The 27990-nt window shown below is 40.0% G+C and overlaps 1 protein-coding gene across 1 annotated transcript in view; it reads left to right on the top strand.

The window, feature by feature from the left end:
- CCDC50 (coiled-coil domain containing 50) overlaps positions 1 to 27990 on the top strand; it is a 341194-nt gene that overhangs the window by 292589 nt on the left and 20615 nt on the right. The window contains 1 exon segment of the mRNA XM_053711877.1: positions 18973 to 19017. Coding sequence (XP_053567852.1) covers positions 18973 to 19017 — 45 coding nt within the window.

The raw sequence follows: 27990 nt of genomic DNA, 5'->3' as shown, positions 1-27990 counted from the left end.
AAATACCTTTTACTAGTGTGAATCAAAGGGTACTCTTGGAGTATAGCCATGATTCCCTAGAATTTTGTCTTTTCTCCAGGGAAGGTCTAGAGAAAGGGTTGTCAGTTCTCTGAGAGGTCAGATTTCTGCTTTATCTATTGTTACATAGTGTTTGATGGATGTGGCCAGATGTTTATTCCTTTCTGTCAGGCCTTGGTCAGAATCAGGGCCTGTGTTTAAACCTTTTACTTCTCCTTGGAGTCTTAACTTGTTCTTAAAGGTTTGCATTAGGCTCCGTTTGAGACTATGCATTCCATAGATATTAAGTTGTTATCTTGGAAGGTTTTGTTTCTTGTTGCTACTCTCTTCTGCTCCTGAGAGTTTCTGAAACTTTTGGCTTTGCAGTGTGATTTGCCTTACCTTATCTTTCATGTGGATAAGGTGTGTTCTTCCTCGACTAAAATTGGGGGTTTCTCCCCTAAAGTGGTTTCGGTTAGAAATATTAATCAGGAAAATTTTTGTTCCTTCTCTCTGTCCTAATCCTTCTCTCTTCATAATGTTGTGCATGCTCTAAAGTTCTACCTACAGTTGACTAAGGATTTTCGCAGTCTTCTGTCCTGTTTATTTGTTTTTCTGTAAAGCACAAAGGTCAGAAGGCTACTGCTATTCTCTTTCCTTCTGGTTAAGAAGTATGATTCATTTTGCTTATGAGACTGCTGGTCAGCAGCCTCCTGAGAGAATTACGGCTCATTCTATTAGGGCTGTCTTCCTCTTCTTGGGCTTTCAAAAATGAAGCTTCTGTCGAACAGATATGCAAGGCTGCAACTTGGTCTTCTCTTCATACTTTTTCCAAATTTTACAAATTTGATACTTTTTTCCTCGGCTGAGGCTTCTTTTGGGAGAAAGGTTCTTCAAGCAGTGTTGCCTGTCTTGTTCTCCCTCCCTATTCATTCCATGTCCTCTAGCTTGGGTATTGGTTCCCACTAGTAATTGAATGACGTTGTGGACTCTCCATATCTTATGAAAGAAAACAAAATTATGCTTACCTGATTAATTTCTTTCTTACCAGATATGGATAGTCCACGACCCCTCCCTTTTTTTAAGACGGTAATTGTTTAATAAACCTCAGGGACCTCTACACCTTTGTGTTTCTTTTCTATTTTCCTTCGGTCGAATGACAGGAAATTATGGGTAGGGGTGTGACATTTTAACAGCTTTTCTGTGGTGCTCTTTGCCTCCTCCTGCTGACCAGGAGTGATAATCCCACTAGTAATTGAATGACGTTGTGGACTTTCCATATCTGGAAATGAAGAAATTATCAGGTAATCATAAATTTTGCTTTTCAGCCTTTACACATAATGCTTACCTATGTGTTTAACACAAAACATGATGAATTAAGAGTTAAAAATCCCTCTTTTTTTTCAATGCCTATTTGCCCTTTAAGCAGTCCTGGGTTCACTATATCCTCACATCACAAAAAAGCAATGCTGTCTCTTAAGAAAATTGCTATTTGCCTTATGCAGTTAGTGGTTCAGCTCATGATGGATGAGGTTAGGGTTGAAGACACAAGTGGGAACAAATTTATTTTTTTATTTTTATTTTTTTTATTTATTTTTTATTCAATTAAATATCTTTATGGTGTGTTTTCAGTGGGTGGTTTTCTCACAGGCCTTAGCCTGCACATCGTTCCGCCTCCGCCCGATTCACGTTGGAACTCTAGGGAACATACTGCAGCCCACAAACTTTTCTGCAGTACATTTTATCTTTTTTATTATGCCAAAACTGTTCCAGTTTACCAAATTAACCAGCTATGTAACAATTGTGTCCCACATCTCCAATTCGCAAGCAATCTTGGAGCGGCAACGGCGACACTGTCTAATATATATTTTTTTACATTTTTATTTTTTTGGACAACACGGCAGCCATCCAAAGCCAAGGAATGAATAGATTTCATGACTGGCTATTATTAGCAATATATGTTGCACTGCGAAGCGCACAAAGTGTTGGCTACCCTGTCTGGGGTAAAAACTTAGTCTGAATGTCATACTGTATTTTGTATGTTACTGACGTGCAGACTAAGTTTTTCTAACCCAGACAGGCATCCAACACTTTGTTTGCTGCCTCAGCGCAACATATATTGCCAATGCCAATAGCCCATCATGAAATGTATTCAGCTGAGCCCCTTGGCTGTGAGGGCTGCCACCAGTTTTTTAAAAACTGCAAGCCACGACCCCAATGATTAAACTTAATCTGAAGACTGAAGTATCGGGCGCCAAGCATGCTTTGGACACTGGACCCCGCCCCCTGTGCAACAATGCTTGGCATCAGCACACAGGCAGGGGTTGGGTTGGATTACATGTGCTGCTGGCTGCCCTCTCTTATTCTGGGCTCCTTGGATGGCGGATTGTCGACTTTGGCATCCCACGCAGTGTCGCACTCAAGCTTTATGAATGGCACTGACTGACTGGTGTGTCCAGTCCAGCTGTTCCTCGCGCTCTCTCAGCCTTTGAAGACTATTAAAACATGGGCCACTGAAGGAGAAATGAAGGAGTTAAGTCCTCTGGGACAGTGGCTCTATCTCCATGTCATCCATGTCTATCTCTATCTCCATCGTGTCAGTCATACTTTGCCCCCTCATTCAGGTCTGTCACTGGCAGTTATATATAATCAATCAGTGAGAGAACTAGGTTCCCCACTGATAATAGCTGCGCACACTTCACAAATAGAAAAATACACACTTATAACTATTAAAAATTGTAAGTTCACTGAGATAAAGTTATTTACTTATCTGAAGCAACAAACGCACAAGTTCAAAGAATAGAGTCTTTTCCTCCTGTTTTTAAAGATGTTCCATAAGAAGTACTGGCTGCTTGATAAAGAACCCCTCGGGTATAGAATCCAAGTCTGGTAGTGAATGTAATCTAGAAAATCAAGCGCACAAAAGCACTTCTGATAGTGCAATAAATTTTATTACAAAATTATATGTAAGTACATTAAAAATCCCCAATCAGATGGGTACTCACAAGGAAACCCTCAATCAAATGAGGTAAGATACAGGCACGATATTGCAGATTTAAAGTTGCACAATCCTCAGTCTTTGTTATATACAATAATCCCTTCAGTCTTGCAAAGTTGTTAAAACAAAGTTCAATTGTATTTTCTGTGCTTAGAAGTGGTCTAATACCTAGGCTTACCGGTTTTCACTGAACCTTCGTTGGTAGTATAGTGAATTCCCAGCTCCTGCCTAATTGGTATATATGCCAAATTTCTGTATGCACAGTTGTTTGAACAAAACCGGCAGACGACAAGCGTCGGCGTGACGTAAGGTGGGCGTGGCCTAATGCGTTTCACGGAGGTTCCGCTTCGTCAGAGGCTTTTGACAGCCCACCTTACTTCTGACATCTATATACACACCCAGAGGTCAGAGCACGCCCATCCCCCACGTCACGCTCCCAATGCTTTTGTCAGTTTTCTTTGCTATTTGCGCTACGCTACTGAATAGGGGAATAGATCCTATATGTTAATGTGTTATCACTCAATGTTTTCCCCTGCAGCATTTTATTTGATAGGTATTGATATTTTTGATCCTCAATTGTTGTATCTTAAAGATCATAACAAAAACATATATATATATATATATATATATAATATATATATATATATATTGCCTATTTAAATTTACAAAAATTATGTTCATGTCCAACTATCTGTATTGAATAAGAAAAAATATATATATTGTGCCATCTGTTAATTACTCTATATAAATAATTAAATTATTAAAGGCCTCACAATATAAAATTAACAATTCATAATTACCTAACTTCCACTATAAAATGCAAAGAACCACTCAACAAATTAATGCAAAGAAGAATGCAAAGGACCACTCAACAAATTAATAGTAACATTAAAATAATAAAATATATATAGATAAAAAATATATAAATTAATACTGTACATGTTGTTATTATGTGTGTTGTTAAATAAACAGACTAATAATTGGGGAAACCCATAATTAAAAGCCCAATAGCTGTAGTGTCTCTATAGACATATCAAATGTGTTATTAATTCCACATCAGATAGAAGGGGGGGGGGCATGTAACATTTTTGATAATTATTTTATATTTCATAGTATTCCCAAAATTCCATGTTCTTAAAGAGCTAGGACCCAATAACAGGTGACACTTTCACACCAAAAAAGCTTGAATATCCACCTCTCTATTCATTCCTAGCGGTTCTAGAGTTTGAAGCTGGTGGATCCAAAAAGTCTCCCTCTGTCTCAACATGAGTAATCTGTTCCCTCTTCTCTCATCTAATACTACCTGTTCTATTGCTACAAACCTCAGGCCAGAATTATCATTGTCATGAAAATCCCTGAAATGGTCAGTAACACCATGTACTACATCTCCCTTTTCTATATTAGTGAGATGTTCCATTACTTTTCTTTTGATAGTCCTTTTTTGTCTTTCCTATATACTGTTTTTTACACGGACATTCTAGCAGATACTCTACATACTTAGAATGACAATTCATAGTTTGTTTGATCTCCATTGTATGTCCATTGGAACTGGAGGTAATGTGTTTGTTATTCTGATGGATTATTGGACAGGTGTTACATCCCTTTCTATTACACTTAAAGAAACCTTTAGCCAATTTGTTCAACCAATTACCATTTCTATTTTATTTCTTAGTTTGCCTAGGTGCCCAAGATTGCTTTCAAGTTTTTTATTCTTTTTAAAGACTACCTTTGGTATAGGATCCAATGTTTTGTTGAGGAGAGGGTCCTCTAACAGAATGTGCCAATGTTTCTTTATGGCCTTTTTGATTTTATTTGATTCTTTGTTGAATTTGGTTAGAAAAATATTATTCTGCATGTTTTCTTTCCTTTTTGATTTTTTGGAGTGTTGATCTGTCTAGATTCCTTGCTTTTTATAGCCTTTAGCTCTGAACCTGGTTTTTCATTTTTTGGACTCTTGCTCAAATGCAACTATACTTTAACAGTTTCTTCTGACCCTCTGGAACTGTCCATAAGGAATATTTTCTATACATTTTTTATGGTGTCCACTAGAGGCATGCAAGTAGTAGTCAGTGTCTTTACTGTACAGACTAGTAGTAATACATTCTTGTTCTGAAGATAGAACTATATCCAAAAATTCTATTTGTTTTCTCCAACATAGGTGTGTCCGGTCCACGGCGTCATCCTTACTTGTGGGATATTCTCTTCCCCAACAGGAAATGGCAAAGAGCCCAGCAAAGCTGGGTCACATGATCCCTCCTAGGCTCCGCCTACCCCAGTCATTCTCTTTGCCGTTGTACAGGCAACATCTCCACGGAGATGGCTTAGAGTTTTTTAGTGTTTAACTGTAGTTTTTATTATTCAATCAAGAGTTTGTTATTTTGAAATAGTGCTGGTATGTACTATTTACTCAGAAACAGAAAAGAGATGAAGATTTCTGTTTGTATGAGGAAAATGATTTTAGCAACCGTCACTAAAATCCATGGCTGTTCCACACAGGACTGTTGAGAGCAATTAACTTCAGTTGGGGGAACAGTGAGCAGTCTCTTGCTGCTTGAGGTATGACACATTCTAACAAGACGATGTAATGCTGGAAGCTGTCATTTTCCCTATGGGATCCGGTAAGCCATGTTTATTACGATCGTAAATAAGGGCTTCAAAAAGGGCTTATTAAGACTGTAGACTTTTTCTGGGCTAAATCGATTGATTATTAACACATATTTAGCCTTGAGGAATCATTTTATCTGGGTATTTTGATATAATAATATCGGCAGGCACTGTTTAAGACACCTTATTCTTTAGGGGCTTTCCCAAAGCATAGGCAGAGCCTCATTTTCGCGCCGGTGTTGCGCACTTGTTTTTGAGAGGCATGGCATGCAGTCGCATGTGTGAGGAGCTCTGATACTTAGAAAAGACTTTCTGAAGGCGTCATTTGGTATCGTATTCCCCTTGGGGCTTGGTTGGGTCTCAGCAAAGCAGATACCAGGGACTGTAAAGGGGTTAAAGTTCAAACGGCTCCGGTTCCGTTATTTTAAGGGTTAAAGCTTCCAAATTTGGTGTGCAATACTTTTAAGGCTTTAAGACACTGTGGTGAAAATTTGGTGAATTTTGAACAATTCCTTCATGTTTTTTCGCAATTGCAGTAATAAAGTGTGTTCAGTTTAAAATTTAAAGTGACAGTAACGGTTTTATTTTAAAACGTTTTTTGTACTTTGTTATCAAGTTTATGCCTGTTTAACATGTCTGAACTACCAGATAGACTGTGTTCTGAATGTGGGGAAGCCAGAATTCCTATTCATTTAAATAAATGTGATTTATGTGACAATGACAATGATGCCCAAGATGATTCCTCAAGTGAGGGGAGTAAGGCATGGTACTGCATCATTCCCTCCTTCGTCTACCACGAGTCTTGCCCACTCAGGAGGCCCCTAGTACATCTAGCGCGCCAATACTCCTTACTATGCAACAATTAACGGCTGTAATGGATAATTCTGTCAAAAACATTTTAGCCAAAATGAACACTTATCAGCGTAAGCGCGACTGCTCTGTTTTAGATACTGAAGAGCATGACGACGCTGATAATAATATTTCTGAAGGGCCCCTAACCCAGTCTGATGGGGCCAGGGAGGTTTTGTCTGAGGGAGAAATTACTGATTCAGGGAACATTTCTCAACAAGCTGAACCTGATGTGATTGCATTTAAATTTAAGTTGGAACATCTCCGCATTCTGCTTAAGGAGGTATTATCCACTCTGGATGATTGTGACAAGTTGGTCATCCCAGAGAAACTATGTAAAATGGACAAGTTCCTAGAGGTGCCGGGGCTCCCAGAAGCTTTTCCTATACCCAAGGCGGGTGGCGGACATTGTTAATAAAGAATGGGAAAGGCCCGGTATTCCTTTCGTCCCTCCCCCCATATTTAAAAAAATTGTTTCCTATGGTCGACCCCAGAAAGGACTTATGGCAGACAGTCCCCAAGGTCGAGGGAGCGGTTTCCACTTTAAACAAACGCACCACTATACCCATAGAGGATAGTTGTGCTTTCAAAGATACTATGGAATAAAAAAATTAGAAGGGTTTGCTTAAAAAGATGTTTTGTTCGCAGGGTTACCTTCTACAACCAATTTCATGCATTGTCCCTGTCGCTACCAGCCGCATGTTTCTGGTTCGATGAGCTGATAAAGGGCGGTCGATAGTGATTCTCCTCCTTTTGAGGAGATTATGGACAGAATCAAATGCTCTCAAATTGGCTAATTCTTTCACCCTAGACGCCACTTTGCAATTGGCTAGGTTAGCGGCTAAGAATTCTGGGTTTGCTATTGTGGCGCGCAGAGCGCTTTGGTTGAAATCTTGGTCGGCTGATGCGTCTTCCAAGAACAAGCTACTTAACATTCCTTTCAAGGGGAAAACGCTGTTTGGCCCTGACTTGAAAGAGATTATCTCTGATATCACTGGGGGTAAGGGCCACGCCCTTCCTCAGGATCGGCCTTTCAAGGCAAAAAATAAACCTAATTTTCGTCCCTTTCGTAGAAACGGACCAGCCCAAGGTGCTACGTCCTCTAAGCAAGAGGGTAATTCTTCTCAAGCCAAGCCAGCTTGGAGACCAATGCAAGGCTGGAACAAGGGAAAGCAGGCCAAGAAACCTGCCACTGCTAAAAATGGGAGTGATTCATCCTGTTCCATTAAGAGAACAAGGGATGGGGTTCTACTCCAATCTGTTTATAGTTCCCAAGAAAGAGGGAACGTTCAGACCAATCTTAGATCTCAAGATCTTAAACAAGTTTCTCAAGGTTCCATCGTTCAAGATGGAAACCATTCGAACAATTCTTCCTTCCATCCAGGAAGGTCAATTCATGACCACGGTGGATTTTAAAGGATGCGTATCTACATATTCCTATCCACAAGGAACATCATCGGTTCCTGAGGTTCGCATTCCTGGACAAACATTACCAGTTCGTGGCGCTTCCTTTCGGATTAGCCACTGCTCCAAGGATTTTCACAAAGGTACTAGGGTCCCTTCTAGCTGTGCTAAGACCAAGGGGCATTGCTGTAGTACCTTACTTGGACGACATTCTGATTCAAGCGTCGTCCCTTCCTCAAGCAAAGGCTCACACGGACATTGTCCTGGCCTTTCTCAGATCTCACGGATGGAAAGTGAACGTGGAAAAGAGTTCTCTATCTCCGTCAACAAGGGTTCCCTTCTTGGGAACCATAATAGACTCCTTAGAAATGAGGATTTTTCTGACAGAGGCCAGAAAAACAAAACTTCTAGACTCTTGTCGGATACTTCATTCCGTTCCTCTTCCTTCCATAGCTCAGTGCATGGAAGTGATCGGGTTGATGGTAGCGGCAATGGACATAGTTCCTTTTGCACGCATTCATCTAAGACCATTACAACTGTGCATGCTCAGTCAGTGGAATGGGGACTATACAGACTTGTCTCCGAAGATACAAGTAAATCAGAGGACCAGAGACTCACTCCGTTGGTGGCTGTCCCTGGACAACCTGTCACGAGGGATGACATTCCGCAGACCAGAGTGGGTCATTGTCACGACCGACGCCAGTCTGATGGGCTGGGGCGCGGTCTGGGGATCCCTGAAAGCTCAGGGTCTTTGGTCTCGGGAAGAATCTCTTCTACCGATAAATATTCTGGAACTGAGAGCGATATTCAATGCTCTCAAGGCTTGGCCTCAGCTAGCGAGGGCCAAGTTCATACGGTTTCAATCAGACAACATGACAACTGTTGCGTACATCAACCATCAGGGGGGAACAAGGAGTTCCCTGGCGATGGAAGAAGTGACCAAAATCATTCTATGGGCGGAGTTTCACTCCTGCCACCTGTCTGCTATCCACATCCCAGGAGTGGAAAATTGGGAAGCGGATTTTCTGAGTCGTCAGACATTGCATCCGGGGGAGTGGGAACTCCATCCGGAAATCTTTGCCCAAGTCACTCAGCTGTGGGGCATTCCAGACATGGATCTGATGGCCTCTCGTCAGAACTTCAAAGTTCCTTGCTACGGGTCCAGATCCAGGGATCCCAAGGCGGCTCTAGTGGATGCACTAGTAGCACCTTGGACCTTCAAACTAGCTTATGTGTTCCCGCCGTTTCCTCTCATCCCAGGCTGGTAGCCAGGATCAATCAGGAGAGGGCGTCGGTGATCTTGATAGCTCCTGCGTGGCCACGCAGGACTTGGTATGCAGATCTGGTGAATATGTCATCGGCTCCACCTTGGAAGCTACCTTTGAGACGAGACCTTCTTGTTCAGGGTCCGTTCGAACATCCGAATCTGGTTTCACTCCAGCTGACTGCTTGGAGATTGAACGCTTGATCTTATCGAAGCGAGGGTTCTCAGATCCTGTTATCGATACTCTTGTTCAGGCCAGAAAGCCTGTAACTAGAAAGATTTACCACAAAATTTGGAAAAAATATATCTGTTGGTGTGAATCTAAAGGATTCCCTTGGGACAAGGTTAAGATTCCTAGGATTCCATCCTTCCTTCAAGAAGGATTGGAAAAAGGTTTATCTGCAAGTTCCCTGAAGGGACAGATTTCTGCCTTGTCTGTGTTACTTCACAAAAAGCTGGCCACTGTGCCAGATGTTCAAGCTTTTGTTCAGGCTCTGGTTAGAATTAAGCCTGTTTACAAACCTTTGACTCCTCCTTGGAGTCTCAATTTAGTTCTTTCAGTTCTTCAGGGGGTTCCGTTTGAACCCTTGCATTCCGTTGATATTAAGTTATTATCTTGGAAAGTTTTGTTTTTAGTTGCAATTTCTTCTGCTAGAAGAGTTTCAGAATTATCTGCTCTGCAGTGTTCTCCTCCTTATCTGGTGTTCCATGCAGATAAGGTGGTTTTACGTACTAAACCTGGTTTTCTTCCAAAAGTTGTTTCTAACAAAAACATTAACCAGGAGATTATCGTACCTTCTCTGTGTCCGAAACCAGTTTCGAAGAAGGAACGTTTGTTGCACAATTTGGATGTTGTTCGCGCTCTAAAATTCTATTTAGATGCTACAAAGGATTTTAGACAAACATCTTCCTTGTTTGTTGTTTATTCCGGTAAAAGGAGAGGTCAAAAGCAACTTCTACCTCTCTCTCTTTTTGGATTAAAAGCATCATCAGATTGGCTTACGAGACTGCCGGACGGCAGCCTCCCGAAAGAATCACAGCTCATTCCACTAGGGCTGTGGCTTCCACATGGGCCTTCAAGAACGAGGCTTCTGTTGATCAGATATGTAGGGCAGCGACTTGGTCTTCACTGCACACTTTTACCAAATTTTACAAGTTTGATACTTTTGCTTCTTCTGAGGCTATTTTTGGGAGAAAGGTTTTGCAAGCCGTGGTGCCTTCCATTTAGGTGACCTGATTTGCTCCCTCCCTTCATCCGTGTCCTAAAGCTTTGGTATTGGTTCCCACAAGTAAGGATGACGCCGTGGACCGGACACACCTATGTTGGAGAAAACAGAATTTATGTTTACCTGATAAATTACTTTCTCCAACGGTGTGTCCGGTCCACGGCCCGCCCTGGTTTTTTTAATCAGGTCTGATAATTTATTTTCTTTAACTACAGTCACCACGGTACCATATGGTTTCTCCTATGCAAATATTCCTCCTTAACGTCGGTCGAATGACTGGGGTAGGCGGAGCCTAGGAGGGATCATGTGACCAGCTTTGCTGGGCTCTTTGCCATTTCCTGTTGGGGAAGAGAATATCCCACAAGTAAGGATGACGCCGTGGACCGGACACACCGTTGGAGAAAGTAATTTATCAGGTAAACATAAATTCTGTTTTTCACTATGTTTTTGAGTGAATTTTAGATTATAATCATTATCATTAACATACTGAAAAAAAGGAGTCTACCGAATTACCATCCCCGTTCCAAATTATTATTATATCATCTATGAACCGTTTCCATAGAATCATATTATTTAGATGGGGGTTGTTGTTCCAGATAAAAAGTTCTTCCCAAGAACCCATATAGAGATTTGCATAATTGGGGGCAAAGCAAGTCCTCATTGCCGTGCCCCCAATTTGCAAAATGAATTGATGTTCAAACAAAAAAATAATTTTTCTTTAAAATAAAACTAATAGAGTCCAATAAAAATTGTCTTTTTTCTCTTGATAAATGATCATGTTTTTGCAAGAAGTAAGCTATACTTCTTACCCCTTTATCATGGGGGATACAAGTGTACAAAGATGTGACATCTAAGGTTATCCATCTGTAACCTGGTTTCCATTCAATTTTGTCCACTACCTTCAAAACGTGTGATGATAACGTGATAAGATCTTAGAGATAAAACCATTGGTTTGAGAAAACTGTCCACAAATTGTGACAGATTGCAGGTCAAAGAGTCAATGTCCGATATTATGGGTCTTCCTGGTGGTTTATCTTGACTCTTCTGTATCTTTGGCAGATGATAAAAAATTGCCACTCTGCACTTGTCTTGAAGGAGGAAACTATATTCATCTTTGGTGATTATACCTCCTGTCAAGTAATCATCTAGAAATTATTTCATTTCTTTTACAAATTGTTTTGTTGGGTCCTGTTTTAATTTTTTATACGTTGTTGTATCACACTCAAGATGTTATTTGCTTCTGCAATATAGTCTTCTTTGTCTTGTATTACTATACTGCCCCCCTTATCGGCCTCACTTATCACCACCAAAGGGTCTTTAATTAAATTTGACAATGCCTTTTTTTCAAATTTGTTCATATTTGATCCTTGTTGTTTATTCTTACTCTTGAATGATTTACATATACTGGCGAGTTCTTTTTCTACCAATTTGTGAAAAACAGGAATATAGTTCCCCTGGTATTGTACTGGGAAGAACACTGATTTGGGTTTAAACAAGTTCTTTTTTTCTTCATTAATTCCCCCAAGTTCTAAACTTTGTAAGATGTTTAAAGTGTATTCATCTAGACCATCTTTCCAGCAATTCTGGTTTGTGCTCTCTTCTTCTAAGGAAATTAACCCATGTAGGGTATCTCGATCATTCTCAGTTATTTTCTTATATATATATATATATATATATATATATATATATATATGTGTGTGTGTGTATATGTATATAGTTATGCAGCACAACCACTGTCTGATGTGTATTTAGCTACCAATCATCAGCAAGTGCTGTTCCTAAGGTTACATTCCTGCTTTTCAAATACAGATACCAAGAGAATGAAGACAATTTGATAATAGGAGTTAATTAGAAAGTTGCTTAAAATGTCATGTTCTAGCTGAATCATGATAGAAAAAATGTGGGTTTCATTTCCTTTTAACTAGCAATGGGATGGTATGTAATGGAGGGGAATGTATCCTCGCCTGTGTGGCCAAAAATCCTAGCACCGGCCCTGTTTGCAAGCCATAATCTTGTCTGTATGACAATTAGCGCCCAGTCTTCATAAGATTATGACAGAGATTTTAGCGGCTATCCCCAAACCAAGTAAGCATAAGCAAAAATCAGGAGATTTACCTCACACTACCTGTAATATATGCAGGGTCCTATCCCCAAGGCTCAGTTACCACCTATCTTATAAAGCTGTGACTAGGCTGAGTCTCTGAAGGTGAAGTCTCCTCCAAGGACCTTGATTCTGAGGCTAATTCTATATTTAGATTTAAAGTGGACCATATTCACTTCCTACTTCAGGAAGTTTTTAATACCTTGAAACTATCAGAACTGAATCCAGACGATTTCAAACCTTTAAATAAGTTTAATCAACTTTTAAAGTTATTTTGTAAGTGCCTTAGGCTTTTGAAACATCAGACTTGGTTACAGACTATATATCCAAATAATGGAAGAAACCAGGCATTCCTTTTGCACCTTCAAACAGGTTAAAAAAATGTATCCACTTTCAGAGAAGAATTTAGCCTTCTGTGAAGTAATTCCTAAGGTAGATGGAGCTATTTCCACCTTAGCTAGACGCACTACTTTTCATATGGAGGATTGTTGTTTCGTTAAGGGATCCGATGGATCACAAATTGAAGGTCTTGCTTAGGAAATTATTATCCCAATCGGCTCTTCAGCCTAGATCTGCAGTAATAGCAATCACCTGTGTGGCCGCTGCGGTGTCCTTCTGGTGTGATTCTTTCGCAGATGGTTTCTGATCAATCTTCTGAGGATATTACCAACTGCATTAAGTTCCTTAAAAGTGCTAATGATTTCATTTGTGATGCAGTCTTTTGATATCATCTTTTGAAGGAAGATGCTTTTTAGATCAGAATTTGATTCTATTATCAAAACCGTCACTGGGGGAAATGGGGCTTTTCTACCTCAGGACAAGTAATTTAAGGGGAAGTACAAACAAACTAATCTTATTCGTTCCTTTCACTCCCCTAGAGATTAAAAGTCCCCTTCCAATCAGAAGTCTGAATCCTCCAAACCAAAAACAAACGGACCAAAAATCCCAACTCAAATCAGAAATCGGCATGAACACCATACCTCCATAGGATCGGTTTAATCTGTCTCATGTTCCAAAGGATCCTTTAAAGGTGGTTGCCTTTGTTTAATGTGTTTTACTTATAGGATATGGGAGTGATCCAACCTGATACAATATCTCTACAGGGTCAGGGTGTCTACTCCAACTTCTTCATTGTTTCAAAGAAGGAATCTTATCTTCCTTGCATCTTCACAAAGGTTTTATGGACTCTCTTAGCAGTGATCAGAGCTCAGGGAATCTCTGTTGCTCCTTATTTGGACAATACCTATAGAACTCAGTTCTTCAGTCAAACAGTCTCTCTCGTGGTAGAGGGAAAGTCCCTATTTGACCTTTTGGAGCTTCTTTTCTTCAGCCTTTCTGGACCGTAGTCACTACTGACGCAAGTCTGATGGGTTGGGGCACAATTTGGGAGTCTCAAAGGGCACAGGGAGTATGATCTCCTCTGGAGGCAAGATTACCTATCAAGATCCTAGAACTTTGTGCGATTTTTTGGGCCCTTCAATTTTAGCCCCTTTAGAATTATCAGTTATTATAAGTTATTTGTAGAGCTTCAACAGATTCTGCTGCGTTAAAAACATGGGTCTAATATGCAAGGTAATAAATGTTGTAAATCAGCTCTCATAAAGGTGATTTACAAAGCAGCTAGGCTCGTAGGCTTACATTCTAAGGGAGTTCAAGGGGATAACTAAAGGAGGAGAGGAATTAAGATAAAATGTTAGTGTATATTATATGCATCCCTGAAAAGTAGAGTCTTTAAGGAGCATTTGAAAGTTTGAAAACTAGCGGAGAGTCTTGTTTTTCTTGTGGAGAAATGGCAAAGAGTTCCACAAAATAGGGGCCGGTCTGGAGAAGTAGTGTAGATTGTAATATGAGGATGTAACAAGAGAGGAGAGAAGGAAGTATTGAGCAGAGTGAAGGGGACATGAGGGAGAGTATCTAGAGACGAGGTTGGAGATATAGGGTGGAGCAGTGTTAATGAGAGCTAAAAGTTAGAGTTAGGAATTTGTGTTTTAATCTGGAGGTTAGAGGAAGCCAGTGAAGGGACTGGTAGAGAGGTGCAGCAGATGAGGCCCGATGTGTATGGAAGATCAGCCTGGCAGAGATATTTATTATGGATTGCAAGGGAGATAGATGGCAGCTAGCAAGGCCGGAGTGGATGGAGTTGCAAAAGTCAAGTCGTGAAATGATGAGAGTGTGAATTAAAGTCTTGTGTGAGGAGGTGGAGAATTTTGGAGATGGTTTTTAAGGTGAAGGTGGCAGGAATTTGCCAAAGCCTGGATGTGGGTAGTGAAAGAGAGATCTGAGTCAAGTGTAACCCCAAGACATGGGGCATGTGCTGTTGGGCTAATTATGTTATTATCAACAGTTAGAGAAAGTTGGAGGGGGGTAGGGATATTGGAAAACGGGGGAAATGTTAAAGAGATTTACTTTCAGGTAGTGAGAGGACTTCCAGGATGAAATATTAGAAAGACAGTCGGTGACATGAGTTAGTAAGGAAGGGGGATAGGTCTTTTGGTAGATTTGGGTATCATCAGCATACAAATTATTTTTAAACCCATGGGACTTTATTAAGGAACCTAAGGATGATTTATAAATTGACAAGACAAGGGGATCAAGGACATAACCTTGTGGTATCCCAACAGAAAATGGTAAAGGGTCAGAGAATGTGCCAGAGAAGGTTACACTTAAGGTGTAGACAGGTAGGAGGAGAACCACAAGAGGGCTGTGTCACAGATGCCAAAGGATTGGCAGGGCCTAATTTACATCTCAGTTGCCTGTAGACACAAAAACCTGAAGCGCCCCCCACCCCCCCAAAAAAGTGACACAAACTGAAGACATTTTTTTATTATTATTTAGGACAACTAAAAATAAAAGATGTAAAACATTAAAGCTTAAGGTAATTGCATGTTCCCTTTTATGAAGCTACGCAAATACATACACCAATTGCAACATTTGTTGTAATGGAAGCTACACCAAAAATTAATATTCACTTAACTCAAAGGCCATACAATTTCTATTATGTATAACAAAAACAAATCATGTTAAACTTAATGCAAAATATTCTAAAGAAACCCCTATTTAAAGGGACATAAAATGTGAGAGTTTGCTAGAGCATTTTATTATTGCACTAGTATTTGCACAGTAGTGTGTTAGCCTCTTGCAAAGGAGTTAAACACATAGCCAATGTCAGTTCTGAGACAGCAATACACATCTGTGCAGACCCAGATGGGCTCATAGGACATGTTTACTGACAATCCATTAGTGTATTGCTTTTCTGGAGATGACTGACTATAAATCTTGTAAACTCCTGATATTTTTGGTACAAATACACACAGATGTTAAATTTTATTTTGTTCTGAAATATAAATATAATATGATGTTGCTCTCAAAGGAAAAATGGAATGTTGTAGATTATATGTAATCCAGGGGTCAGCAAATGTGTTTAAAATTAGATGGCAGTAAGAATATTTAGGAGCTCTATGTATATAGATCTATAGTAAATAATCCAGCAAATTCAGGGGTAAAATTCAACTTGCCACAAAACACAAACATACCACACTCACTTGATAAGATAAAGCTGATAAGATGGCAAATTTTTAACGTGATGTGTATGTATATACTGTATGTATGTGTATGTGTGTATATATATATATATATATATATATATATATATATATATATATATATATATATATACACACACACAAATATGCTATGTGAGTGGTTTACACACATACATATTTTTATTGTGTTAGTTAACCTTTAGTAATCAAGCTCTTCATTTATAGCAACAGACTTACAGTTTACAAACATTGTTGTCAAAGTGCCCTAAAGGCTGTGAATCACAATCGGCAGCTTGTAATTAAGAGCAGAGCAGCTAATCCCACATAACCTCTTCACCTCCAATGCCTTTAAAGAACAAAAACATACATCCTGAAGCAGAATTTAACCACCTGGATATAAAAAAGGGATACAACACATAACAAGTGAATACACTGCAATCCTCTCTGGTAGCCAAGGGGTTAAAGTGTGCTCTGCTTGTTATGCTGTCATTCTAGGCAGCATTTAGAAGCCTTGTACAGTCCTAACCTGTCCTGAAGCCTTGTGTCTGCTCCACATCAGCATGGAGCTTGGCTGTGTGAGGAAGGCAACAGAAGTACATAAAATAAAAGTGAAATTTTAACAGTAAACATGCCTGGCAAAAATGGGAGGGGTTTAGTTTTATTCTTTGTCCCTCACTTTGTCATGGCTCCCTGGACTGCTGTAACATATTCCCAATGAAACACTCAACTCTGTAGGCAGCTGGCAGCACAATACTTAATAAAATGAATGCCCTTTTATTAAGATACACTGACAGGCAGGCGCCCCTCACTGCAATGCGCCTGTAGGCACATGCCTACTGTGCCTAATGGGAAATCCGGCCCTGAGGATTGGAAGGTTTGGAGCAAGAGAGTGTGGTCAACAATGTCAAAGGCTGCAGACAGATCAAGAAGGATTATAATTGAAAAGTGGCCTTTTTTATTTTGCTGTAATTAGATCATTAGTAACCTTTGCTTGCAGTCTTTGTTGGGGGCAAAATCCAGATTGCAGTTGATCAAGGAGGGAGTTTAATGTGAGGAAATGTCATAAACGTGTATATGCGAGTCTTTCCAGAAGTTTTAAGGCAAGGGGGAGAAGGGAAAATATTTTTTTTTAGTATAGGTGTGATTAGTGCATGTTTAAGGGATGAGGGAAGTATACCAGTGCTGAATGAGAGATTTAAAATATGTGTGAATATTGGCTTTAAGAGTAGGAGAGAGGGAGGTAGTAGTTGTTAAGGGATGGGATCTTCTCAAACAGGAAAAATTAATTTGATTCCAGTCAGACAACGTCACTGCCGTGACATACATCAATTATCAGGGAGGGAGTGGATGTCCCTTAGCTATGCGAGAGGTATTTCACATTTTTTGCTTGGGCAGAGGAAAACCACTGCACTCTGTCGGCCATTCACATTCAGGGAATAATCAGTTGGGAAACAGATTACCTAAGTCGTCAGTCTGTCCATCCGTCCATCCAGGGAAATGGTCTCTTCACCAGGACGTGTTCGATCAGTTAGTCCTGAGGTGAGGTCTAATAGAAATAGATCTCATGGTGTCCCAATTGAACCGCAAACTTCCGGTTTACTGTGCTAGGTCAAGAGATCTAAGAGCTCACATGATGGATGCTTTCGTCTGCCCTTGGAAGAAAAATGAAGGGACAATAGGGTATATGAAAAATATTCTTTATCATATTTTTGGGGGAATTAGATGCAATATATGTACCGCTTGCTATGTTTTAATAATAAATACATTTAAAGATTCACTAGAGGTGTGGTTGGTTGTGTGCCTAACCTAACTTTGCCCCAATACGATAGAGCTCGGTAAAAGATCAGAACCAAAATCCCTCAGGCTGCCATGTCGGACAAAAGAGAACTGCTATCATTTTGTCCAACCCGTCCTTAACATAGACTCTCATTGTGCGTATTGTATCCCACATGTTATGGACACCTATGGACTCTCCTCCCCTTATGGAAGAAAAACAGAATTTATACTTAATGATATTTTTTTCTTTTGGAAAGAGGAGAGTCCATAGGACCTTCCCGCATTTTTCTAGATGGGCAATAGTTCTTATTTGCACCCCTTAACCCTGGTTTCTGTCTTTCCTACATTTTTCTATCTCTCTCCTCTGCTCAGCTATATATAAACTGAGTGGGGAGAGGAGCTTTAAGCTCTTCTGAGGGTTCTTGTCCTCCTCCTGATGGTAGGAAATATATCCCACATGTTATGGACACCTATGGACTCTTCTCATCCTGAAAGAAAGAGATGTTTTTTTTATTTTTTTACCATTATATTAGTTGTTTAAATATTGATTATATAAGTTTAAAAGTTTGTTCCTATAAAGTAATGGGTGCTGTCATGTTTGAAATAGTTTTCCATTTATATCTTCTGTGGATAATAATTAGAGAAATATATATTAACCATGCAATAAATTAGTAAACAAGTGTAAATAAGTCTGTGGAAACCCACAAAACCTTGTTTGTATTAAAGTTCCATAAAACATTTTTTGAGTTTATAAAAGGGTCAACTGATGTAAAACAGTGATAAAAAATCACCCAAGAGAAACTAACGTATAATAATGGGTCAAAAGGAAATCCTGTTTACAGATAATCTTGAAGTGAGTGCAACGGAAAATTAAGCAGAGAACAAAAAGTAAATAGCACACTTATGTTGTACCTTAAGCTGCATATTTATTTTTAACCTGCAAAGTGGTTTTAACTTGGATCTTTATATATATATATTTGCTTTTACTTCATTGCTGCAATCCTTCTGTCTTTAGTGCTCCTGGCACATTTTTTTGTTTTATTTTTTAGAATATAAATATTCTATGTTTTCTCTAATCAGCTGCAATATGAGTTTCTAAATGTTACTGAATATTTTCAAATATTTGCTAAAATGAATAGAAAATGACTGTCCTAATTTTTTCACCTACAATACCAATGCCCAACTTAAGTGATACTTTTGTTCTTTTTCAGGCAAACATGTTGGACTTTAGAGCAGCACAAGTGGCTCAGGATGAGGTGAGGACAGAGCTTGATTATACACTGTTTTGTGTAAAGTATTGATGGCGGCATGCAGCCCTCTCCACTAGCTTTTTTGGTCCTCTGGAAAAAGCAGAACAAATAAATTGTGTTATTGTTTTTGTGGCCACAAAAAAGTAAAACTAAAAATGTGTGTTTTAAGGTCTTCTAGTGGATGGGCAAACACGGAGGTCTCTACTCCAGAGAGAGTCCTCTTGAGAGCAGAAAAGTAGATAGAAGTACCCTTCAACTTTACCTAAATCTTGCCCTGTGGACATTTGTAGGAAACCTATTATTTATGTGCCTAATAGCCATACATATATATGCATCTCTTAAGACTTCTTAAATATTGATCTGCGGCCCAAATGTGTTAACAAGGAAGTTGTCCATAATTTGACAATGACTTCCAGTTAGGGCAATACATTAATCAGTCATCATAATTTTGTGTTAGAATCATGAAAACAGTGTTTTCTTCGTCACTAATGCAATTCGTATTATTTGATTGAGCAAATTCCCCTCATTACATGTATATTTGATATTCAAAAAGCTTTTGTTCTTTACATAGGCCACAAACATATCCAAAAAGATAACTATTAAAAGCGAAATTCCCATATGTCAGAAGCTGATAAATGCACACTCTCTCTAATTCACTTTCCTTTACAGTCTAATTTTAGGACTTGATTCTCTAAATGTTGTCATTATGGTGAGTAATAGCACACTCACCCTTGCATGGGCAGACATCACTGAATTCTCTAGAAAAAGGGGCTGAACCTTTAATTCCTAGTGCCTTGTGAGCTGACTTGCCTAAAAAGTAATAAAGCTCCCTCAAATGCAGAATCTCATAGGGGAAGCACCCAGCACGGATAACAATATTTGTATTAAAGTAAATACAGATTTTATTGTGCTGCGTTTTGCATAATTCATCTTGCATTTGTTTAGTCGTCTTCTTATTGGTAAATCAGGGGACTCCATATTTTGTAAAATATGGGCCAGCCATGGCTAAACATGCTTGGAGAATTCTGAGGACAACTGAGAGAAACGTTCATACATGTTCACCCATCTTGCCACGGCTGAGAGATTCATTTTACCATAGAAATATAAGGAGCTTTTTCATTTTTTAAATCTTGGTTATTATTTAAACATTGTTTTCCATAATTAAGATGAATGTTAAATACGAGTTTTATGGCTTAAATGAAATGTATCCTTTTTTTCTTCCCCGCAAATATTTTGATGTGTACAGTTGAGTATTTATTTGTAATTTCATTACGATATTTACAGTGTACATTGACTACACTTTTGAAATGCTTCTTTTCTTTCCTAAGATATGGTGAGTCCACTGCATCATCAATTACTAGTGGGAATATCACTCCTGGCCTGCAGGAGGAGGCAAAGAGCACCACAGCAAAAGCTCTTAAATGTCACTTCCTTTACCCATAACCCCAAGTCCTTCTCTTTGCCTTTGGTGTGTCAGAGTAACTGTGAATAACATGAAGTGGACTACAGATGTACCACATGAATTGATGTTTCATTTTGGTTAATATAAAATTTGACATGAATTGTGTGGGCTATAGTCATAACAGACCAACCCCCCTTTTTCCTGATTAACAGAACATCTGAGAACAAGGGTTTGCTTTCAAAGATTTCCTGCCTAAGGTGTGAAGCTAAAGTTCCTATCAGATTGCCATTGAACCCTTCTTCTTGCTCTGAAACATTTGGCCATTAGTTCATTATTCCAAGAGATGGTCATCTATATGGCTGTGTATTGCAAATCTTAGATCAGACACAAGATACATTCCTCCTGATTAATATGCCAACAGACATGATGTTTGAGAATTTCTTTTGAAGCTTAAACAGATTCAGAAAAAAACAGTTTTAGCTGAAGAAATGACTAAATATCACCTAGGTGTTAAATTGTCCCTGTTACGTCTAGATGAAAATTTAGCTAAGCAGAAACATATATTGCATTGTAGCTGTTAAATTCATTTTAAAATACAACTGGGATAATTTTCAATACTGTATAAAAATGTACAACTCCATGGATCTGAGAAATGCATTTCAGTTAACTAATACATTTAATGGATAACATATTCTTATATTTTTCAGGCATCTAATAAGTACATATGTGGTTTGTGTTTTAAATAGTGTCATGTATTTTACACTCTCAGCAAGAAATATGCAGATATGAAATATTTATATGGAATAGTAATAAATATGAAACCACATATGTTTGCACGGTATGTTTTTGATGTTAAGATGATGACTGATATATTAATTGGATCAATGCTAAAAAGTATTAAAATCCTTTTAAATACCCACATATTTTAAATGTATAAGAATTACTTTGTATTATGAGAAATATATCATATCTGGTCTTAAAATTCCACTACACATGGAACATGTGACTTATTAATACTAGAAAATATAATACATTGTAAAAATATATATATGAATCCATATTAGACTATAGCAGCATTGATGATAAAACTGCATTTCTGTGTAGATGCTGCCACTTATGGTTCAAAAATGGTATTGCAGCCAAAAGGCATTTCGCTGCTCAGGGAGGGAGGTGTTTTCCAAAATAACCTATGAGATGTTCTGATCCAAGGGCAAATCAGAAACAAGCTCTGAGGGCCTATTATCATTTCACCGATGATTCGAATAATAAAGGGAGGGGATTATCACGTGATATAACCTCATGCAAAAGGATAGATGCTGACTGACTGTTTGCTAAATTTTTGACTGATAACTTGCTGCGTTGGAACACAGTCACTATAAGCAAAATTGGGCTACATTTTTATTATCCACATTGCAATACCCTTATTCATATGAGGTGAAGCAAGAAGTTCTGGAAGCTGAAATATTAATTTGGTTATTTTTGGTAAAGTATACGCGATTGATAAATATATATATAATATTTAAATCGAAGGTATTTGGTAACTATAACTAAATTGCAGTTAGTCATTTTAAAAGGGCACAATTTGTATTTCTTCATAAAGACACGATGAGTCCACGGATCATCTTCATTACTTATGGGATATTCACTTCCTGGTCAGCAGGAAGAGGCAAAGCGCACCACAGCAGACCTGTTAAATAGCTCCTCCCTTCCCTCCCACTCCAGTCATTCTCTTTGCCTACATTAGTGATAGGAAGCAGGTAATGTGAGGTGTTAGTTTAGATTCTTCAATCAAGAGTTTTTTTTGTTTTTAGAGAGTGCTACTTTGTTCTGGGGTATAGCCTAGTCCATATCAGTCTCTACAGTAGAGCTCTGGTGGCTTTAGAGCTATGGGAACTGGTGGGACATAATTATCACTGCGCCTCCCATTTTCAGCTGCCCCATATCATTCAGCCTGAGATTATTACTGACTCAGCATTGCTTATCTCTCAGGCCAATGTGAGGGAGAGGACCTCTTAAGCTTGGGAATTGCCCTACTGCCAGGCAGTGTTTGAGGTAAGTGCTGCCTTTTTCTGGGATCTAAGGAGTCTCAGTGTTTGTTTCATTAGCACTACAGTATATAAGGGGTTAATGGTAAACCTTACTTATGTGGGGACAGTTTCAGACTTTCAGAAAAGAAGTCTTACTTGGGCAGTGATTAGGTGCAGGCACTGGGGCTGGAGTTATGTTACTAAGTTTATTTTCACTAAAATGGACGGCTCTGGTGGTTTCACTTTTGTTTTTTCCCTGAGAGGGAAGCAGAGAATTGCAGCACGCCCACGAAGGGCGGGACTTCCTGTTTTTTGGAGCCTCTGCTTATAGCACTATTTCCAAGCAGTTGCAGGTCTTCAGATGTGCTGTACTGGGGTTTATCTGGGCTAGAGCAGCATGTAGAACACTTTTCATGCGCTTTTAGCACAGATGCGGTCCTTGTTCGGTTTTTCTGGCAGGTTGCAGTAACGGATCGTTTCTACAAGGGATCCGGTAGCATTGGTTAAGGTAGGAGCACCTCAGCAGGTTACTGTGGTGCAGATGTTTAATTATTGCTTAAATTTTCTAACCGTTTTGTAACTACAGCAAAATTAGCAGTTTGTCAAGAGAAAGAAAAAACGTTTAAATTTAAAGACACAGTAACGGTTTTTGATAATTTTATTTTATTGTTATTCCCAGTATTTTTTCTGCTCAATACTAATATTTTATGTGAAAAAATGGACCAAGATGCGGTGCAAGCTGTTACATGTGCTTTATGTCTTGATGCAAATGTGGAACCACCAATCCCTTTCTGTCCTACAGGTATTGAAAGGACTGTGAATTTTAGGGATACGTTTTTTGCTGAGCCAATCTCCTCTCAGACAGATGTTGTCCAAGAGTCCTCTGATGAGGGTCAATTTCTGCAGCAACTTTCTCCCCAAGTGTCCCAAAAATTATCGCCCTCACCAGCAGTGCTCTGCATGTCTACTGTAGTTCCTTCTGGAATTTCACTACAGGACATAGCTTCTCTTATGTCTACTACTATCTCTGATGCTCTGTCTGCCTTTCCAAATTTGCAGGGACATCGCAAGAGTCCATTTCTGCAGTTAGCGAGGTTTCTGATGTGGTGGTAGCTATCTACGAAGTCTCTTCTCACAGATCTGAGGAAGAGGTTCCTGCTCTGGCATCTGAAGGAGAAATCTTAGATTCGGAGGAGGTGTTACCTTTGACCGACTCAGAAGTAGTATCTTTCAGGTTTAAACTGGAACATCTTCGTCTTTTACTTAGAGAGGTTTTAATTACCCTAGATGATAGTGACTCCACAGTGATGGTTGTCCCCCCAAAGTCTAGCAAATTAGACAGATATTATGAGGTACCTTCCTTTACAGATGTTTTTCCAGTTCCTAAGAAGGCCTCTGAAATTATTAATAGAGAATGGGAGAGACCTGGTATTCCTTTCTCTCCTTCTCCTATTTTCAAGAAGATGTTTCCTATAGCTGACTCAGTTAAAGAGGTTTGGCAAACTATTCCTAAGGTAGTAGGAGCTGTTTCAACCTTGACTAAGAGAACTACTATCCCTATAGAGGATAGCTGTGCTTTTATAGATCCGATGGACAAAAAATTAGAGGGTCTACTCAAGAAAATTTATGTTCACCAGGGTATGCAGTGGCAACCGGCGGTCTGTATAACTACCGTCACGAGTGTGGCAGCCTACTGGTTTGATGCTCTGGCTGATGCCCTCAGGCGAGAAACTCCCTTGAATGAGATCCAGGACAGGATAAAGGCTCTTAAGCTAGCTAATGCCTTATCTCGGATGCCACCCTTCAAGTTATTAAGTTGGGGGCTAAAATTTCAAGCTTCTCTATCTTGGCTCGCAGGGCTTTATGGCTGAAACCTTGGTCTGCGGACGTTTCATCTAAGTCAAAGCTTCTAGCTGTCCCTTACAAGGGGAAGACCCTGTTTGCTCCTGAGCTGAAAAAGATTATTTCTGACATTATGGGAGGTAAGGGTCACCTCCCTCAGGACAAAAAGATTAGGCAGAAAGGAAGACAAAGTCATTTTTGTTCCTTTCGCAATTTCAAGGGATTCTCTTCCTCTTCTCCCTCAACTAAGCAGGAACAAGCTAAATCTAATTGGAGACCCGCCCAATCTTAGAATAAAGTTAAGCAATCCAAGAAGGCGGCCAATGACTCCAAGACAGCATGAAGGTTTTGCCCCCGATCCGGGACAAATGTATCTGGTAGGGGGCAGGCTTTCTTTTTTCGCTCAAGCCTGGGTTCGGGATGTTCAGGATCCCTAGGCTATAGAAATAGTGTCTCAGGGATACAAGCTGGAGTTCAAAATTTGTCCTCCCAGGGGCAGGTTTCTAATTTCAAGGTTATCTGCAGACCAGAGATAAAGAGAGGCGTTCTTACATTGTGTAGAAGACCTCTTAGCTCTGGGAGTGATCTTTCCCGTTCCACCTCAAGATCAAGGTATGGGATTCTATTCCAATCTGTTTGTGGTTCCCAAGAAGGAAGGAACCTTCAGACCAATTCTAGACCTCAAGAGTCTAAACAAGTTTCTCAGAATGCCATCCTTCAGGATGGAAACTATTCGTTCTATCCTTCCCTTGATCCAGGAGGGTCAGTTTATGACAACAGTAGATTTAAAGGACGCGTACCTGCATGTTCCCATTCACAGGGATCATCACAGGTTCTTAAGGTTTGCCTTTCTAGACAAGCATTTCCAGTTTATGTCTCTTCCTTTCGGTCTTGCCATGGCTCCCAGAATCTTCACAAACGTTCTGGGGTTTCTTCTTGCGGTGCTTCGTTCAAGAGGTATTGCGGTGGCACCGTATCTGGATGGACGATATCCTAGTTCAGGCGCCGTCTTTTCAGCTAGCAAAATCACACATGGACCTGGTAGTGGTTTTCCTAAGGTTACACGGGTGGAAGGTGAATCTAGTAAAGAGTTCTTTAGTTCCTCATACAAGAGTGTCCTTTCTAGGGACCATCATAGACTCTCTGTCTATGAAGATTTTTCTGACAGAAGTCAGTAAATTAAAGATTATCGATACTCTGCAATCTTCTCCTTGTCCTTCTGTGGCCCAGTGCATGGAGTCAATAGGTCTGATGGTAGCGGCAATGGACATTGTCATGTTTGCTCGCTTTCATCTCAGAGCTCTGCAGTTGGACATGCTCAAAGAATGAACGGAGCTTATTTGGACTTGTCCCCTCGACTTCTATTGGCACAGGAGACAAGGGAGTCTCTTCTTTGGTGGTTGTCTCTAGATCATCTCTCCCATTGAACATGTTTTCGCAGACCATCCTGGGAGATTGTGACAACAGATGCTAGCCTTCAGGGGTGGGGAGCAGTTTGGGGCTCCCTAAGGGCTCAGGGGATATGGTCTCAGACAGAGAGTCTCTTTTGCCCATAAACATTCTGGAACTAAGAGCGATCTACAATGCTCTCCTGACCTGGCCTCAGCTAGCTTCGGTTCAGTTTATCAGGTTCCAGATGGACAACATAACGTCAGTGGCCTACATCAATCATCAGGGAGGAACAAGGAGTTCCTTGGTGATGACAGAGGTTTTCAAAATAATTCAGTGGGCGGAGAGGCCCATTGTAGTTGTCTGTCGGCAATCCACATCCCAGGGGTGGACAACTGGGAGGCTGATTTTCTGAGCAGACAGACCTTTCATCTGGGGGAGTGAGAACTTCATCCGGACGTGTTCTCCAGTCTGATCCTCAAATGGGGTCAGCCGGAGTTGGAGCTCATGGCATCCAGGCAGAATGCCAAACTTCCCAGGTACGGGTCGAGATCCAGAGACCCTCAGGTGGAGCAGATAAAACTGAGCAGATAAAACTGAGACACTGCTGGGGTGGAATCTCTGTGATTTAACTCATGTGCAGTTTGTTACAGATACAATGAAATGCTTTACATATCTCACGCTCAGCTGATATACATGTAAAATAAATCTGCCCATATAAAAAACAGTGCAACTGTGCATATATCTGACTCCCTCTTTGTCCTCACTACGGCACTCTGAATATTTTCACACAAAGCTCTGTAAAACATCTCAGGATCATGTTTCACAGAGCTGTGAGTGGAATATTCCCCTTGTGTCTACTGAATGCTTACCGGGAGGAGAGAGTCAGGGGGGAGTGAGATTGTGCCCAGCCAGTGTAAATAGTCAGAAAGAAACGGCTGAGAGAGGTGAGGGGATTTGTGACAGGCTTATCTATTATACAGACAGCCCCAGCATGGGGGCTGGCTGTAAAAGACACTAGATAGGGAGTGTAGAAAAAGCCTTGCTCTAAAGCTAGTGGAGATTACGTTCGTATTCTTATTCACTGAGAGGATTAGAAACTTTAAAATCATTTTTAGGAGAGTTAGCAGCAAAATTGCTAATACTTGTCTATTACAAACTTTATCTTCTTTTGGTGCTTAATTTAAATAGCCTATATTTTTTGAGTGTATAATGGCCCTTTAAGCCAATTATTTTATTTCTGATTCTACCATGCAAGTTTTTAAGCCGGGAGCCAAAATATCTTACTTTGCTGTGCTAGCCCACAGGGCGTTGTGGCTATATTCATGGTCAGTGGATTTTTCCTCTGAGCCCAAGCTTTTGGCGCTTCCTTACAAGGGTAAGACCTTGTTCGGTCTGATCTGACAGGAATATTTCTGATATTACGGGTTAAGGGTCTTTTCTACCACAAGGCAAGATCGATAGACCAAAAGGAGTTTGCCCCCAATACGGGGCCGGTCCAGGTGGGGGGCAGAATCTCTTTGTTTGTCTTCAAAGATGGATACGAGATGTCCCAGATAGGCTGCGGACATAGTATCTCAGGTTTTCTACATATAATTCATACTTTCCTCTCAGAGGCAGGTTCCTCCTCTCAATTTTATCTGCAGACCAGATAACAGTGAGGCATTTTTGAAGGGCGTTTGGGACCTCTATTCCCTGGGATAGTGCCAGTTCCTGTAAGGGGACAGGGCCTAGAATTCTATTTATTCCTGTTTGTGGTTCCCGAAAAAGAGGGAATTTTTGTCCTGTGATAGATTGAAGAGTCTCAATAAGTTTTCTCAGGGCACCGTCCTCCAAAATGGAAACATATGGTTCCATTCTTCCTTTGGTCCAAGAGGGTCAGTTCATGGTGACCATAGACCTGGAGGACGTGTATGTTCAAGTTCCTGAGTTTTGCCTTTCTTTCAAACACTTTCAGTTTGTGGCTCTTCCCTTTGGCCTTGCCATAGCTCTCAGAGGGGGCTGTATTGCCAGTGATCAGGTTTCAGGGAATTGCTGTGGTGCCCTTCCTGGACGTCGTAAGGTTCAGGCACGATCTTTTCAACAAGCAAACTCTCATACAGAGATCTTGTTGTTTTTCTTCATTCCACGGATGGAAGTGAATCTGAAGATGATTTCCCTTGTTCCAGCTACAGGGGTAGTTTCTTAGGGACCATATTTGTTTCCCTATGTCTGAAAATATTTTTGACAGAGGTCAGAAAAAAGAGGATTCTTTCCTCTTGCCTTTTTTGGCATTCTACTGTTTGGTCTTTCAGTGGCTCAATGTATGGAGGTAATTGG

Source organism: Bombina bombina, chromosome 4 (genome assembly GCF_027579735.1).
Source record: "Bombina bombina isolate aBomBom1 chromosome 4, aBomBom1.pri, whole genome shotgun sequence".
In the NCBI taxonomy this organism is placed as follows: Eukaryota; Metazoa; Chordata; class Amphibia; order Anura; family Bombinatoridae; genus Bombina; species Bombina bombina.
The sequence above is the reverse complement of the archived record's forward strand: the minus strand, read 5'-3'. Positions and strand labels throughout refer to the sequence as shown.